The sequence below is a fragment of the Primulina tabacum genome, chromosome 6 (assembly GCF_025594145.1).
Source record: "Primulina tabacum isolate GXHZ01 chromosome 6, ASM2559414v2, whole genome shotgun sequence".
Classification (NCBI taxonomy): Eukaryota; Viridiplantae; Streptophyta; class Magnoliopsida; order Lamiales; family Gesneriaceae; genus Primulina; species Primulina tabacum.
Window position 1 is genome coordinate 39,682,200 of NC_134555.1, and position 14,921 is coordinate 39,697,120.

Sequence of the window (14,921 nt, forward strand, 5' to 3'; positions counted from 1 at the left end):
TTTACATCGAAAATGTCAAGTGCACAAGTCAAGACATATTGTTATGTTGTCATATAGTGTTGAAGACACGCAAACACAACATCTAATCACAGTGTAGATTAGTATGTTGTTCATTAAAAAAATTTTCAGCTTCATTAAAGTTATACCCGTAGTTTTGGTTATTTAGTTTGATGAGTGTTTTGGATGCACTTTGCATCCTTACTCTGTCGTGGGAGTTAACTTTTTTTTTATTCACTAGTATTGATTTTGTAAATTTGCAAGTTTTTAAGTGAATATTTTGTCATGAGTCACCGCACAAGTGATCATATTTGTGCATAACTATGTGTGTCTTATTTTATTTACGTAAAGTTTTGTATGTTAAAATAATTCTCTATATGTTGTGTTAGATGTTACAACACTGCACACAACATAGTCATTTTATTACAGAGTACTTTTATGTCATAGAACCATCTTTCACACTTCTTCGTCTGTCGTTTACAAGAGGAAATGAGTCAAAATATGTGAAGCATGTACAAAAGCTGCTTACTTTTAATCATAACAGGAAAAAAAAAATCTCTCTTGAATATGTATTCATGGATGTCCATATAAGATGAGTTTAGCTAATTGGACTCGATTCATTAGTTTATTCGCAGCAAATATTTATCGCAATGATTCATATGTAGGTATTTGTTTTGGGTGGTGGAATGAAGTCATTATGTATACTTGAAAAGCATTTAACTAACATTTAATTTATTTAATGAGGTTTTTATACAAGGTTCATGACCTCTATATAGAAATCATTGCATATAATCCAATGAATTTAATTTCCAACAAGTGTAGTTCCTAGGCATGTACGAGTTTGGTCATGCCTCAAAGACAAGGATTATGTAACAATTACATAAAACATTTTTGGTCCCGAGAAAATGATTCAAAGAACTCAAGCTTACACACTCACAAAAATCAAATATAGGATATCATGACCAGTGTTCTAAAAATCCCCGCCTAGGACCGCCTAGGCGGTGCCTAGGCGCTCGGCGGTCCAAAACCGCCCCGATTTTAGGCTAGTCGAAACTTCTAAGCGCCACCATATTAATCAGCCGCTTAGGCGGCGCCCGGACCGCCCGGCGCGAAAGTCGCCTAGGCGATTTTACAATTAAAAATCCGGAAGGTTGAACGATTTTACACTTAATTGGAGTACTTTTGAGGGAGTAGTTACTTAATTGATTATTCTATACTTATTATTATATATTTTTATATATGTATTCAGTATTAATATTTTTTTAATGTAGATCCATACTAAGAAAAGAAATAGACTAGATACCGGAAGGTTGAACAATTTAGTTTATGTTCAATTCAATGCCAAGATCATCAACAAGAAGAGAAGGCAAGAAGAAAAAGGAGTGGATGTTCTACTTGCTAGTGAAGCAACTACAGCACATTGATGGATTGTTGATGGTGGAGATGAAGATGTTGAGACAAATGTTGAAGATGTAACGGAATTTCACGAAGAAGAATTTGTATCGGATGAAGAGGAGGAAAAGCCATGTATTTTGATACAGAAGAAGTATTGGAAAAATATGGAGATGAACTAGAAGAGTTAGATGTTTAGGTTTAATATCAATATGTTTAGGTTTAATATCAATATATTATGTTGGAAAAATGTTGAACAAATTTAATTTTCATTGTACAACGATTGTAGTAAATTAGTAAATTGATGTGGATGATTCATATATAAAAATTTATTCATATATATTTATTATTACAATTTTAAATTTTATAATAATATATATTTCATATACAAACATAATACTCATGAACCACTTAATGAATTTAAGCTTTAAAAAAACCGCCTAGTCGCCTAGGCGCTAGGCGGTAGGTAACCACCCGCCTACTGCCTACAGCTTTTTATAACACTGATCATGACACATTTGTTTCAAAGTTTTTACAGAAAAGCAATTCTTTCGTCTCAAAAATATCAATTCTTAAAGTGTCTCTTTTCGATCATTCATCGAAAGCAAACACTTAAAGAAATTTGATGAATTAAGATATCTGAAAACAATATTTTTGATTTTTTTTGTCTCGAATTCGAAACTATGAGGTATCATATGAAAATATAAAACGTGTCTCCTTAGATAGTGAGCCAATTTGTATGTGACATTCCAAGCGACTGTCTTAGAAAATCGAAACAATTTGTCATGGCAAGAAAGTCTCTACCATAGTTTTCTGAAAATATCAAAATCAATTCTTGAAGCTAAATAAAGAGAAAAAAATGGACATCTCAATCAAAAATCAAAATTGAGAAAGAAAACATCGTACCTGTTGTGAACATACGAATAACTAGCACATTAATTAATTACATTTTTAAATTTTGTTTAATATATGATTCAAATTTTATATATATTTTTCGAACTAAACATCGTGCGACTCTCGAAGGTTTTAGATGATTTGATCTTTGCTCATTGATGATTAAGGTTAAATTAGCTTAGGTTCATATCTCCTGGATTTATCATTTTATCAAAATGATATTATTTAAAATTCATTCATAAGAATTTCCTTCAAATTCGAGTTAGTACATTCATATGCAACCTATTTTTAATTTTATTTATTTAATCCAACGTTGCCATTGTAACGCCAATCAAGTAGCTCGTGACATGTACGTAGTTTAAAACGTCGATGCGATTTTGTGTTTCAGAATGCGATTTGTGTTTCTATAAACTTATTATTATTATTATTGTTGTTGTTGTTGTTTCTCGATAAATTTATTAATCTTGAGCATCTTGATAACTTTTTTCCAATATAAATTATTTGTCTTGGGTCAAGTATAAAGAGAAACTTTTTTTATTCCCTAAATTTATTATATATTAGAGTAAATTGACACAATATAAAACTTATTCCCTGACTAATAAGAGTTGTTCTTGTATTAATGAAGATGATTTCTTTGCGGAGTTGACATTTTTGAAGTTTTCATTAACAAGAGAAGCAAAATCTACAATTGATGTAGTAACTTACCTTAAGAAATTAGATGAGTGTTTCCCAAAAGCTCATGTTGCTTATAAAATCTTGTTAATTTTATCCCGGTTATAATAACAAGTGCATAACGAAATTTATCAAAGTTAAAATTCATCTAAAATTTTTTCCGATCAACCATGTCAAAATAAATATTGAATTGATTGACTGTGCTATAAATAGAAAAAGAAATTGTTGAACAACGTGATCATACATTAACGTCTTTAGCTTTAAAACTTAAAGACGATATATTTTTCAGTGATCGTTTTAGACATGTGTTGATTTTATTATTTAATTATAATAGAAATATTTTGACCGTTATGTATTGTTTGATTTTTTTATATTATTTTTAATATTTTGATTTAATTCGAAAAGGCTACTATGGAACTAAAAAATTAAACACACATTATGATTTATGTGCGTTTTTTTAAAATTAGACTCAGACCCAAAAATTACTTGGATCGATCCTGCACGTACTCACACATGTATATATACGTTCAAATATACATATATAATAAACACATGAAAACATACACCATATTATAAATAAATATGTACACACCTATGTGTGTGTGTGTGTATATATATTTGTTCATTCACATACACGAGGAAGATGATTGATTATGAGACGTACATATGGAAGTAGCCTTTAATTTTCAGTCAGGATTAATATAACAATATTATATAAGTTGGACAGTGAAATTAATTTTAAATCATCTCTAACCAAATGACGTTAACAATAATGTCAAAAATCCAATAATATTTTTTTATCCTTTTCCTTTAATGATTCTAATGTTTCTATAATTTTTTTTGTCGAACTAATAATAACATTAATGAAAGTGTGACTGACACGAGGGGTTGTTGTCTCAATATGATGCCACATTCATATAAATAATTATTTTCTATAGTTATTTATACCACAAATTTTTAAATAAATAATTCCTTTTATAGAGCAAAGCCATCTTTCTGAGAGGCCACATGTGATACTCACGGGAAATTTAGGGTCCGATTTCAACAAGTATCACTAGTCCAGACGCAAGTTTCAAAATTGTCCCGAGCCTGAAATCACGAATAAGAACGTTAGAAGGGGGCCAGGAGGGTGTCTTGGCGTAGCCCATCCGACGATCAAGTCAGAGACTGTGGATATAAGTAGAGAGCAGCTAAGAGTGCTGCTGAAAAACAATATAGTGAATCCCCCAACTTAATACTCATACCTGATATTTATAGGAGAATACATAAACGCTTGATGAGCTTGTCTTCCATTTGAACTAAGAATGGACCCTGGGCAGTGAGCTCATCCCTGGGTATCACCACGTAGTAATAAAATGTAAAATACATCACATTAATGGGACTTTATTTATAAAAGTGTAATAAGGGTTTATCTTGGGAAAATTAAAAAGTGATACACTATCAAATCCAAGGAATAAAAAGCTAACACTTATATGTGAAAGATATATAACATGGGATCCTTTCTTGGAAATTCATAAAAGATTATTAACGAACACAAACATAAATATAGTTTTCGTGGTTTTAATATTTTGTGTCGATAAATTTTAATTTTAGTCTCATATTATTATTATTATTATTTTTGCAAATTTTAGTTTTTTTTATATGAGTGTTAATATGACACATCACACACGTTATAAAAAAAATATAAATATATAAGATCAAAATACAATTTTTCTAAATAAAAATTTCAGTGATCATGCACGTAATATAAAAAAATTCCGACACACATGCTTGGTACGATGTCATATCCAGTAAACCTGGTCAGACGAAAACAAAAAACAAAAACGTTGGATTACTAAAGTTGCCTGTCATCGTCAAGTAACATTAAAATAAGAGCAAAAAATATCCAACAGCATCATCCATCTCGCAGCTAACATGTCCTGTTTGGCTAATTGTGCCGCCTGATTAAAAGACCAAGTCCTGTTTATGCCAACAAGCAGAACATGAAATAATAATAATAACAGCAGTACTACTTTAAAGGCCGGCTAGCTAATTCATGCATTAAATTTTGGTTTCATGCATCATTAAGTTCCCTACTTTTCCTGTAATCCCATATCCTTTTACTCCTTTTAAGTTTGAATCAAGAAAAGTAGAATATTATATATATATATATATATATATAAATATAATATATATGTGTGTGTGTGTGCTACCCACTTGAACTAAAAGCATTTGAACTTTGAAAATACAAATGGAGAATAGAGAAGCATTTTCACCAGTTTCAACGCTTCCAAGGTTGGAAAACCATAAAACCGAGTCCAGAAATGGACATTTATACGGCGGAATCACCGTCGCAATTGTATTAGTATTCGTAGTTGGCTGGCTTTGTTTCTGTTTCAGAAGGAAGCTCGCTCCAAGTTTCCTGTTGTGCGGGAGAAGACGAGGTAAATATATATATGGATTAATTTAGTGAATTTTGGGACGAAATTCGAGTTCAACTATATATATTCAAGTGTTATATAAATTTTCACGAAGCTAACTTGGAATGGTGATGAAATCAGGAAGACTAGATGCAGAGAAATTGAATTTAAGAAGTTTTCGGTTGGAAGAATTACGAAAGGCCACCAACAATTTTAGTGAAGAATTCTTAGTTGGCAATGGTGCGTTTAGCAATGTTTATTGCGGAACTTTTGGTGTTAATGAGATTCTTGCAATCAAGAAGCCCCTCGCAGAATCATATACTACCACCGAAGAATTCAGAAATGGTAATCCCATATTTTTTTGGTCTATTAATTTCCTCAATTTCGGGTTTTGATATATTAATTTTTCAAAGTCTGTATCTACCACAATTTTTAATCCAATTACTGACGTGACATTTGTTAGTATTTTCCAGTGACCAAAATAGTCTAAAACTAAAAGTTATTATATTAAGATCAAACTTTGAAAACTCGGTGCACCAAAAGTGAAAATAGAACAAGTATGCTGAAACTTACAAATTGTAACGATCTCAAATTAATATATTCTATACGATCCAACTACATGACAATGTAAGATCGATTTAGGTGAAACGTTGAATAAAGAATTACACGGTACTTAATTTGGTTTATTTTGTTTCTTGAAATAAATTCTGGTTTATTATATATATTTATCTGGAAGCAGAGGTGAGATTGCTGTCAAAAGTGAAGCACAACAACACGGTGAGACTCGTGGGTTTCTGCGAAGAAAATGGTGAGTGATTATCGAAATCAAATTTGATTTTTTGTAATAGACTTGAACTCCTGCATGACGTCGGGGATTTCTTTAAATAGGGCCAAAGGCAGCTAAAATATTGGTATACGAATACGTGAGCAATGGTTCATTACTTGACTACATAATGGGTAGGTCATATGTATATGTACAACGTTTTCTAAATGAATATTAATCACGCTTGAAAAAGAATTTATGAAAATCTTGTAATAATCACACCGAGTTAGGGAGGGGAGGAAGAAGCTTAACTTGGAGGCAAAGAGTAGATATAGCAATCGGAGCTGCCAAAGGTAAGAAATGAGTATTTAAATATATTAAATTTCATACAAATTCATTTTTAAAATTTCGTCCTTCCATGATGTGTACTAGGGATCGCGCACTTACACGACGAGGTAAAACCGGGTATTATCCATCGCGACATAAAGCCGAGTAATATATTGATTAGCGACAGATTCGAGGCCAAAGTATCAGATTTCGGTCTGGTCAGATCAGGTCCGGTCGGAGATCAATCACACGTGAGCAGTTTGGTCAAAGGTACCCCAGGATATCTGGACCCAGCTTATTGTTCGAGTTTTCATTTGACTCCATTCACGGATGTGTATAGCTTCGGGGTCATACTTCTACAACTTGTTGTTGCTAGACCTGCGGTAGAGTCTACCGGGACTCATATCAAGTCTCATATTATTGATCGGGTGAGTTCAAATTTATGAATACGTACTTATTTATGAATTTCGCGTCGAATAAATTTGTGTGTTTGATGAATGCAGGTAAGGCCTAGTATTGAGAAAGGAAACATTGAGGAAATCTTGGACGCCAACCTTTTACTAGAGGGATATTGCAACATGGACATGATGCTCAAAATGGGACAACTTGGGCTAAAATGTGTGGCGAAAGAACCCAAAGAAAGGCCGACAATGAGTCAAGTGTGGCAAGAACTTGAAGCCAACCTCAATCTCCAAGACCATTTATCGATCAAACAAAATCTTGCAATGGATCCTCCGAGATTGAGGAGTAATCCATCAGCAATTGATTGTGAGTATTCTCAAAGCATTGTAAGCATAGATGGCATTGGACTTCAAAGGTTTCACGTAGATGTGGATAGCCTCTCTTTTCAAAGTGCTAGTTTGAGATGTTTGGAAACGAGTATGAGCATGGATGAGGAGGGACAAAGACTAGCGTTTGATGGATAAGTAGCGGAAATTTTTTTAGAAACTTGAGGAAGATCCTATCCGGATCAAATCAATATATTCTGAGCAAGCTTAATTATGACTGCACTAATATTTAGTCGAGCCGCGTGTGTAACATAATATACGAATATTATGAATCACGGGAATGTGATATATTTATAGTTTTAAAGTTTTTTGATATAAATGATGCTTAATGTGTAATTGAATATATTCACAATCAAAATCACAGGGATTTTAGTCGAGCCGCGTGTGTAAAATAATTATTATTATTTTAAAATATATAAAATGTGATGATATTGGGATCGATAATTTTCACACGGATTTTTCTAAAAATTCTCTTTTTCTATTATAAATCAAAAATTTCCATCATTGTTTCGATTTAATTGCGTCAATTAATTATATATTGATCGCGAATAAAGAATGAAATACACAAAAAACGTTTATGAATATTTAACGTAATTTTCTCATAGAGATAAAGGTTTACATGCTAAAAAAATATATTAGATTTAGACTAAAGTGTTCAAATCTGTTGTACAGATGTATTAGCTCAACGAGAATTTTCACTTGAACATCGACATAATTTGCGTATTAATAGAGAGATTGAAATGCTCAAATCTATTCACTGAGATATATTAACTCAAAAAGAATTTCACATGGATATTTAGCACAATTATCTGTCCTAATTATTACCTTATTTTTAAGATCAAACAATGTCGTCTAAACATATATAGGGCAAACAAGTCCAACTTTCTTGCTCATGGTGACCATAAATGAGCCAACTTTCATAGCACATGGTGACCACAAGACGGTGGCTAATTAAAGGCCAAAATTATGAGGACTTTTTTTTATTTTGGAATGGAAATGAATTAACTTGGAAGCAATTAACTTTTAAAAAAAGTCAAAAAAAATTAAATAAATCTTAAAGTTTCATACATTTCATAGGAAATAAATCAACGATAGGTGAAAATCGAATATTTTAGTGATAGATGGATCAAAATTTTCGAAATTCGAGTTATATTATCTAGAGCAAGTTGCCATAGATTAGTCAAAAGAAGATGTATTTATTTCGATATTATTTCGAAAATGCTCCTAATAATGGACCCCTTAATAAATAATCGTGAAAATAATGGATTAGGCCCAAAATTACCAATCTTGGGCCTAAATAATGGAATCCAAATTGGGGACCAGTGTAAAAAATAACGGGTTAGGCCCAAAATCACTACCATTATTTATTTCTTGTCATTTGCCATCGGACCAAGCTCTCGAATCACTTATATTTGGAAACAACACTAGTGTAGGAAACCGGAGGATTCTATAATTTTTTCGCCGGAGGAATTAAGCCATTGAGGTATGAACGAGAACCCTAATTGGGGCATTTGTTTTGGCATCTAACAATATTATAACCATTAGGAAATAATTAATCGGGAGGTCGAGAATTATTTTCAGAACCTTGTTAATCTTCCGTTAGTAGATTCTATTTATGCTTTTAAACCTAGTTTTTTGTTTATGGATATTAAGTTGGATTTCCATTCAAGTTTTAAATATGAAAGTCTGATGCTTTGCCTTGAAAACCATTTGAATTTGGTGTTTGAGATTCGCATTGGCCGTGTACTCCAAGTTTAGATTTTAGTTTTTATGCAAATCTTGAAAATAAATAATTATTTTTATTGGATTTGTTTGTGATTATATGGTTTATTTCAGTAGCTTTAGAAACCCATATTCGATCTCGCGTTATGACATATGAGTTCGATCTGCAGCCATCAATTTTATTTGATACCAGTGAGTATTTTTTTTCTATTTTTTTTATTTAGAATATAGTTACCCAATTATATCTTAAATATATCAGAAGTATGGAGTTTTAGACCTTATATGTATATATATTTTTAAGATTTCGAGAGTTTTACCAAAGTTCTACAATCATATTAAACAAAGGACTCGGCGAATGGACTTCGATTCCACTTTATTTGGCAAAGACACCATAACTATGAATTTGGACGTATATATGGTCGTTTTGTGTTTTATTGCAGGTTGTATACGTGTATATTGTGTCCAGCTTCGGTTAGGTTTTGCATTATTTACTTTTGCATATAGGTTCATATCCATTGAGATTCTGCATGTCTTTATTCTCTTTTCTGTTTTGCTTTGGGAGTTGCCTCTTGGTTTCTGCGGTTTAAACTTCTATCTTTACAGCAGTGCATGTGTGCAACCTCTTGTTTTCCTATGCTCCACATAACACATAAGTATATATGTATGCTTAGTAATTAAAAGCGCAAGGCGCATTAAGCTGCTCAAGTGTCTTAGGGCTTTAAGCGCAAAACGCAAACCGAGGAGCATGTTTTACGGAAATAAAGTGCAAGCAATAAAATATTCTAAAAAAATAAAAGTAAAATATTTTTTTTTCTTAAAAATACGAAACACGAGACATTAAATGTTGAAATAGTCGTCGTCGTCGTCGTCGTCGTCGTCAACTTCCAAATATCAAATGTTAAAATGCGAGGTCAGAGGCAACGAAGGACAGTGACGATGTGATGTTAGGGTTTCATCTACTCTTTCTTTAAAAAAGAAATAGAGGAGAAATCAAATTTTCAAAGGGCGAATTCTCCTCTGTCAGAATTTTTTTAAAAAGGTTGTTTTGCATGCTTAAAGTGCAAAGCGCAAAACATCGCGCACTTCACAGAAGCCGTGTGCTTAAGCCCGCACTTCTTGTGCTTTTGACAACTATGATTATATGAGCCATCTTTTGGTTCTTGGGTCAATGTGCTATGTGCACAACGGCATAGAGAGTCATCTCTTATGTTTATATTGTCGGCGTGTTGCATGCCATAAAACTGATACGTATTCTATTGTATTTTTATCGTGATAGTTGAGGTTGATTTAGTGGCTGTATTTAAGGGCACTGGTTGCATAGTGCATACTGAATTCATCTCGCCATTGTTAAACTTTAATTTTTCATGTACTGGTCCAAATGAAGGAGATGAGTATTTATATATGTGGAGGAGATGATCAAAGGGGATGGTGATTTAAGAATTTGACCAGTGGGGCTTGGTCATGATTATTTTGTATTGGTTTGTTAGATTTTCGTGGTTTTATTCTTATCAAGATGCATTTATTTAGTTTGGATTATTTTGGTCTAAGGATTTTTTTGTCATTCCTTTTGTTAATGGATTTAACAGTGAGATTGGTTATGCAGTAAAGCATATTTTCTTCTCTTAGGCTTGCATCGATGAAATTGGTTTATTAAGTAGTTCCAAAGAAAAATTTATTGAGAAAGTGACAAATTAGGACGAGCTGATTTAGAAAGATCACAATTTCCATGAACAACTAAATAAATTCGTAATTTTCGCAATCGATTCATGTAAGGCAATCCGGGCCCTATAAATTTTAACTGATGAGTTCTGTCTTGTGTGATGTATACATTTCAAAACAAAGCTTCTCATATTTTGTACATATCGTTTATATGCTGTCCAGTAGATAATCTCATATTGATGGTGGATTGTTGTTTCGTCTTCAACATACTTATCATAAATTAAAAAAATATTGGATAAATGGGTATTAGTGAAAGAAATGTGCCCATTTAAGGAAAAATTTCAAAAAAGGAATTGAAAATATTTTCGGCCTCGTGGTTGTATTCAGAAATCTTTTGCTTCTTATGGTTAAAAACATTGGGTATTCCTGCTTTTGAAGAGTGGATTGTTTGCTGGATGCTGACCTGGAAATCTTGAGGGTCAACATCTTTATTTCTCAAAGGATAGTACAATATCATCCTCTGTGTGTTAGCTTATTTGGAAGTTATATCTGTGGCCTCAGTGCTTTGTGATGATTTAGCACGAAATTCTTCTAAATTTTCTCCTTTCCATCTTCAGTAGTGTCTTACTCATGGCTTCAAGAAGAAATATACCACCTCCGCATGATAGGCATTTTACACCAGCTCCAGAGATGGCACGTCATGGTCTGTTGCCTGCTGTCTCTCACTCTATGGAACCACTTCCGCATGTTCTTTTAGAGAAAAAATTGGCCACCCAGGCTGCAGAAATAGAACAACTTTCTGAAGATAATCATAAATTGGCACGTAGTCATATTGCCTTGAGGCAGGACCTTGTAGCTGCACAACGGGAAGTGGAGAAACTTAGAGAACATATCAGAAGCATACAAACAGAAGGTGACATTCAGATTCGGATTTTATTGGACAAGACTGGAAAAATGGAAGCAAATATTAGAGCTGGAGACAATATTAAAAAGGAACTTCAAGAGTCCCGTGTTGAAGCACAAAGCTTGGTGGAAGCTAAGCTAGAGTTGACTGCTCAAATCCAACGTGCTACAAATGAATTGGATACCGTTCGTGCAGATGTTAAAAAGCTTCCAGAAATGCATTCTGAACTTGGTAGTTTGAGACAAGAACATAAAAGATTACGGTAAATACAGCGAGCTTTCCACATTCTCTATTATTTTTCATATGACGTCTTCTCACCCTCATCTAATCTCCCATTACTAAATTGGCATTCTTAATGGTCTTTACTTGATGCCACGAGTACATCATCTTTAGGATAGGTAAAAGGTATTTTACAAAATGTTTGGGTGGAGGGATTTTTGAGTAAATTATTTTAAATCATTGTTTATAATTTTATCGCACTTTTTTGGACATTAGCAACCATTTTAAGCTGATTTGCAATCATTTTAGGCTGAGTTTGGATTCACGCATTTGAGCTGAATTTAAAGTCCGTTATCTATATCCACCATATCTGTTTGCCAAAAAAAAAAAAAACAAATTGAGAAAATTAAACTCATATTCAAATTCAATTTATGTATAGTTTATTTTTAGGACATTTGAAATCCCTATCATAACATGTTGTCGTGTTCATTAATTTTGAAATCCTTTCATTTAAAGAAAGTTAAACTAATTCATTATATTTAAGTTCGTCCTATAGCCATCTGAAATCCCGGTTCAGATCCTTTCATTTAAAATTTGTTGTAAACTCAAATTTTATATATTTTTGTATGAAGCATTAAATAGATTTCAAATCATTCCCCTAATTCCTAATCCTTCAAAACAAACCCAACACTAACGGAAACCAAGACCAAAATTGACATCATGGTGTCAGTTCTTGCGTTTTTATGGACGGTCTTATTTCGTCATGTGTTCCGTCATATTTGGCCTTGACTATTTCCTTTTGATATGAAACAAAAGCAAGGTCTTTGAACATGAAAAAGGTTTGAACATAGAAAAGGTGGAACAAATGAAGATCATGGAAAAAGACCTTATTCGCGTGGTTGAAGAAGTGGAAAGGTTGCAAACTGAAGTGTTAAATGCTGAGAAGAGAGCTAGAGGTAATTTTCTGTCCATACATGAAATCTTTGTTGGTTGTCTGCTACATTGGGTGAGATTCACCTATCAAACTACCTACCATCTTGATCATAAAACTAATGTGGCCAAGATAATTAGCCACTGTGATGAATTGCACCCCGTATAGCATTTTATAGCTTACCCGAAATCTTACTAAAGCTTATTTTCTCTTGTTTTCCACTTGTGTGTAACAATTCTCTCGTGTCTTTTGTAGCTCCAATTCCGTACAACGCCCCTCATATCAATTCAGGTTACATTTATCCACCTACTTTTCATGGAAATGGTGATCTTGACAATTTTAGTAGGCCTTTTCCTCCTTTGGTTGGAGTTGTGGGAGGGAGAACGAATCCATTTACCAGCAGTGGATATGCACCTCTTCCTCCAGTAGTTAACGGCCCTGTCATCAGTGGTACTGGTGTTCCTGGCTGGGGAGGTACATTTGATGCATCCCATATTCAGTAGTAAACTGTTAATGATAGTTTTTCGAGAACAAGGGAACATAAACATTTTCTTTAATTTTCTTGTGTATGGTAATGTTTTATGCATTCTAACATGAAAACCAAAATAGTAAAAAAGTACTTTTTCCCTTTTTAAGTTTGTAACCACTGATGCTTTTCATACTTCTTTGATTGGGAGAAAGGAAGGATCTACATGTTACATTCGTTTATCTTTCCTCTTGTCTAGCCTATTCTATTTGCATGGCTTTACACACACACACACATTGCATATTCATTGATTTTAATTTCCATATACGAAAGGCTAGACAAGAGGAAAGCTAAATGAATGTAACATGTAGATCCTTCCATTTCTCTCAATCTTTGCATATATCAGTTTGCGGTGTAGCAATTGTTTGTTTTTAAAGATCACGATCAAGGATTCGAGCCACTCTGGGTATATAATTTTGTTTTGTCCAGTCATAAAATACAGTAGGACTTGACGCTGCTAATGAACTTGCAATAATTGATTTTGATTGATACCAAGTTGCCAACATAGGCGATTTGTCATTTTCCGAAGTTTCTTGCACCATTTTGCCTAAATGTTATATGTTCGACTTTTTTAAGATTGGTTCTCATCGATTTTTAAGTTCAGCTACATTACATGATAATTCATATATGAGTAATTCATTTGCGATAAAATTTCTAAATCCGTCCACTGCAACCCAAATATACGAAAAAAACGAAAGTCTGAAAGAGTAATGTATACATTATTACATATATAAAGATGAATAATCCATAAATTACAGGGAATATCATAAGAACCTTCAAGGTATACCACTGAAAAGTGGTGTAGTTGTAGAAATTCTCCCATACCCGCCCAATTCAATCTCTTCATCAGGGTTCTCTTTACACTCGAAATACAAAACCGTGTAAGCCACAAAACTGAAAATCTTCACTAAACAAGAACAATTCACCAAATACAACCCTGAAAGAATACTCGGGTCATCTGATAACCAATTATTATGACCCTTCACAATCTTTAGACCTATAAATAAAGCCAAAGTCATCAAATTCAAGAAAATATTCAGGAAAAACCCATTAAACCTGTATTTTTTAATCATAGCTGAAGATTTCCCCAATGCCACGAGCCCACAACTTTCTTCATCCAGCACTGAAACAACCAATCCAAGAATCCAAACACTCGACATATAAAGATATACTATATACGCAAACATAGAGAACAATAAACCATATCCGAGGACAGTAAACGGATTAGAAGACGAATTCGAAAGTACAGGGCCTGCCAAATAAATGACCAAGAAAACATAGCCTATCACGAATATGGTCGTGTAAACCCCCGTAGCAATTGTCCTTCTCAAAGATTTCAAGATTCTTGATGACAATTCTTTCAAGGATAAAGTCTTGTTATTACAAGATTCAGATGTTACTATGACTGTGGCGATCATGGACAGAACTGCGATGAAAGAATAGGAAAAAACGAAGGCCATGTATACTGAGAGGAGTAGTGGGAAATTTCTGATTTTGCTGAGCACACGGTTATTGAATTCCGAGCTAGATGCACTTGTGATTGGGATCAAGGATTCCTTGGCGAGCATGTCGCGAGTCAACGAGAGCGAGGAGAAGTCGAAGAGGAGGAAGAAGATTGAAGAAGTGAGTAGGGAAATTGTGGTTACTAAAGCCATCAACTTTGCATTTTTTGAAAAAAGTTGGATTGATCTTCCAATAATCAGCAGAAAACCGAAATATTTTTGAAAA

The 14,921-nt window shown here is 33.3% G+C and overlaps 3 protein-coding genes across 6 annotated transcripts; 2 read left to right on the plus strand and 1 right to left on the minus strand.

Annotated features, from left to right (window-relative positions):
* The first annotated feature begins 5,170 nt into the window (after positions 1-5,170).
* On the plus strand, positions 5,171-7,473 carry LOC142548206 (putative serine/threonine-protein kinase PBL11). The gene is made up of 7 exons (XM_075656524.1): positions 5,171-5,378; positions 5,496-5,699; positions 6,094-6,162; positions 6,243-6,311; positions 6,408-6,470; positions 6,550-6,872; positions 6,948-7,473. Exons 1-7 carry the CDS (start codon positions 5,186-5,188, stop codon positions 7,368-7,370), a joined length of 1,344 nt encoding a protein of 447 aa, XP_075512639.1. The 5' UTR covers positions 5,171-5,185; the 3' UTR covers positions 7,371-7,473.
* A 1,115-nt stretch (positions 7,474-8,588) lies between these two features.
* LOC142549469 (protein FLX-like 4) lies at positions 8,589-13,302 on the plus strand. Of its 4 annotated transcripts, none has more exons than XM_075658429.1 (4): positions 8,589-8,715; positions 11,231-11,779; positions 12,553-12,692; positions 12,923-13,302. In XM_075658429.1, exons 2-4 carry the CDS (start codon positions 11,244-11,246, stop codon positions 13,168-13,170), a joined length of 924 nt encoding a protein of 307 aa, XP_075514544.1. In that variant the 5' UTR covers positions 8,589-8,715; positions 11,231-11,243; the 3' UTR covers positions 13,171-13,302. The 4 variants fall into 4 exon arrangements, with proteins under 4 accessions (XP_075514544.1, XP_075514545.1, XP_075514546.1 ...); XM_075658430.1 differs by having other exon boundaries at positions 8,622-8,715; positions 11,234-11,779; XM_075658431.1 differs by lacking the exon at positions 8,589-8,715 and adding an exon at positions 10,278-10,402 and having other exon boundaries at positions 11,234-11,779.
* A 667-nt stretch (positions 13,303-13,969) lies between these two features.
* Positions 13,970-14,653, minus strand: LOC142550266 (uncharacterized). The gene has a single exon (XM_075659499.1). The coding sequence runs from the start codon at positions 14,651-14,653 to the stop codon at positions 13,970-13,972; it is 684 nt and encodes a 227-aa protein (XP_075515614.1).
* Positions 14,654-14,921: the final 268 nt, after the last annotated feature.

What these genes read in the sequence shown, in the direction of transcription:
- LOC142549469 (XM_075658429.1), top strand. Translation starts at nt 11,244, where the DNA reads ATGGCTTCAAGAAGAAATATACCACCTCCGCATGATAGGCATTTTACA. An exon ending in CAAGAACATAAAAGATTACG is followed by an intron (nt 11,780 to 12,552) that starts GTAAATACAGCG and finishes ATGAAACAAAAG; the next exon opens with CAAGGTCTTTGAACATGAAA. An exon ending in TGCTGAGAAGAGAGCTAGAG is followed by an intron (nt 12,693 to 12,922) that starts GTAATTTTCTGT and finishes TGTCTTTTGTAG; the next exon opens with CTCCAATTCCGTACAACGCC.
- LOC142550266 (XM_075659499.1), bottom strand. Translation starts at nt 14,653, where the DNA reads ATGGCCTTCGTTTTTTCCTATTCTTTCATCGCAGTTCTGTCCATGATC.
- LOC142548206 (XM_075656524.1), top strand. Translation starts at nt 5,186, where the DNA reads ATGGAGAATAGAGAAGCATTTTCACCAGTTTCAACGCTTCCAAGGTTG. An exon ending in GTTGTGCGGGAGAAGACGAG is followed by an intron (nt 5,379 to 5,495) that starts GTAAATATATAT and finishes TGATGAAATCAG; the next exon opens with GAAGACTAGATGCAGAGAAA. An exon ending in ATTACTTGACTACATAATGG is followed by an intron (nt 6,312 to 6,407) that starts GTAGGTCATATG and finishes ACACCGAGTTAG; the next exon opens with GGAGGGGAGGAAGAAGCTTA.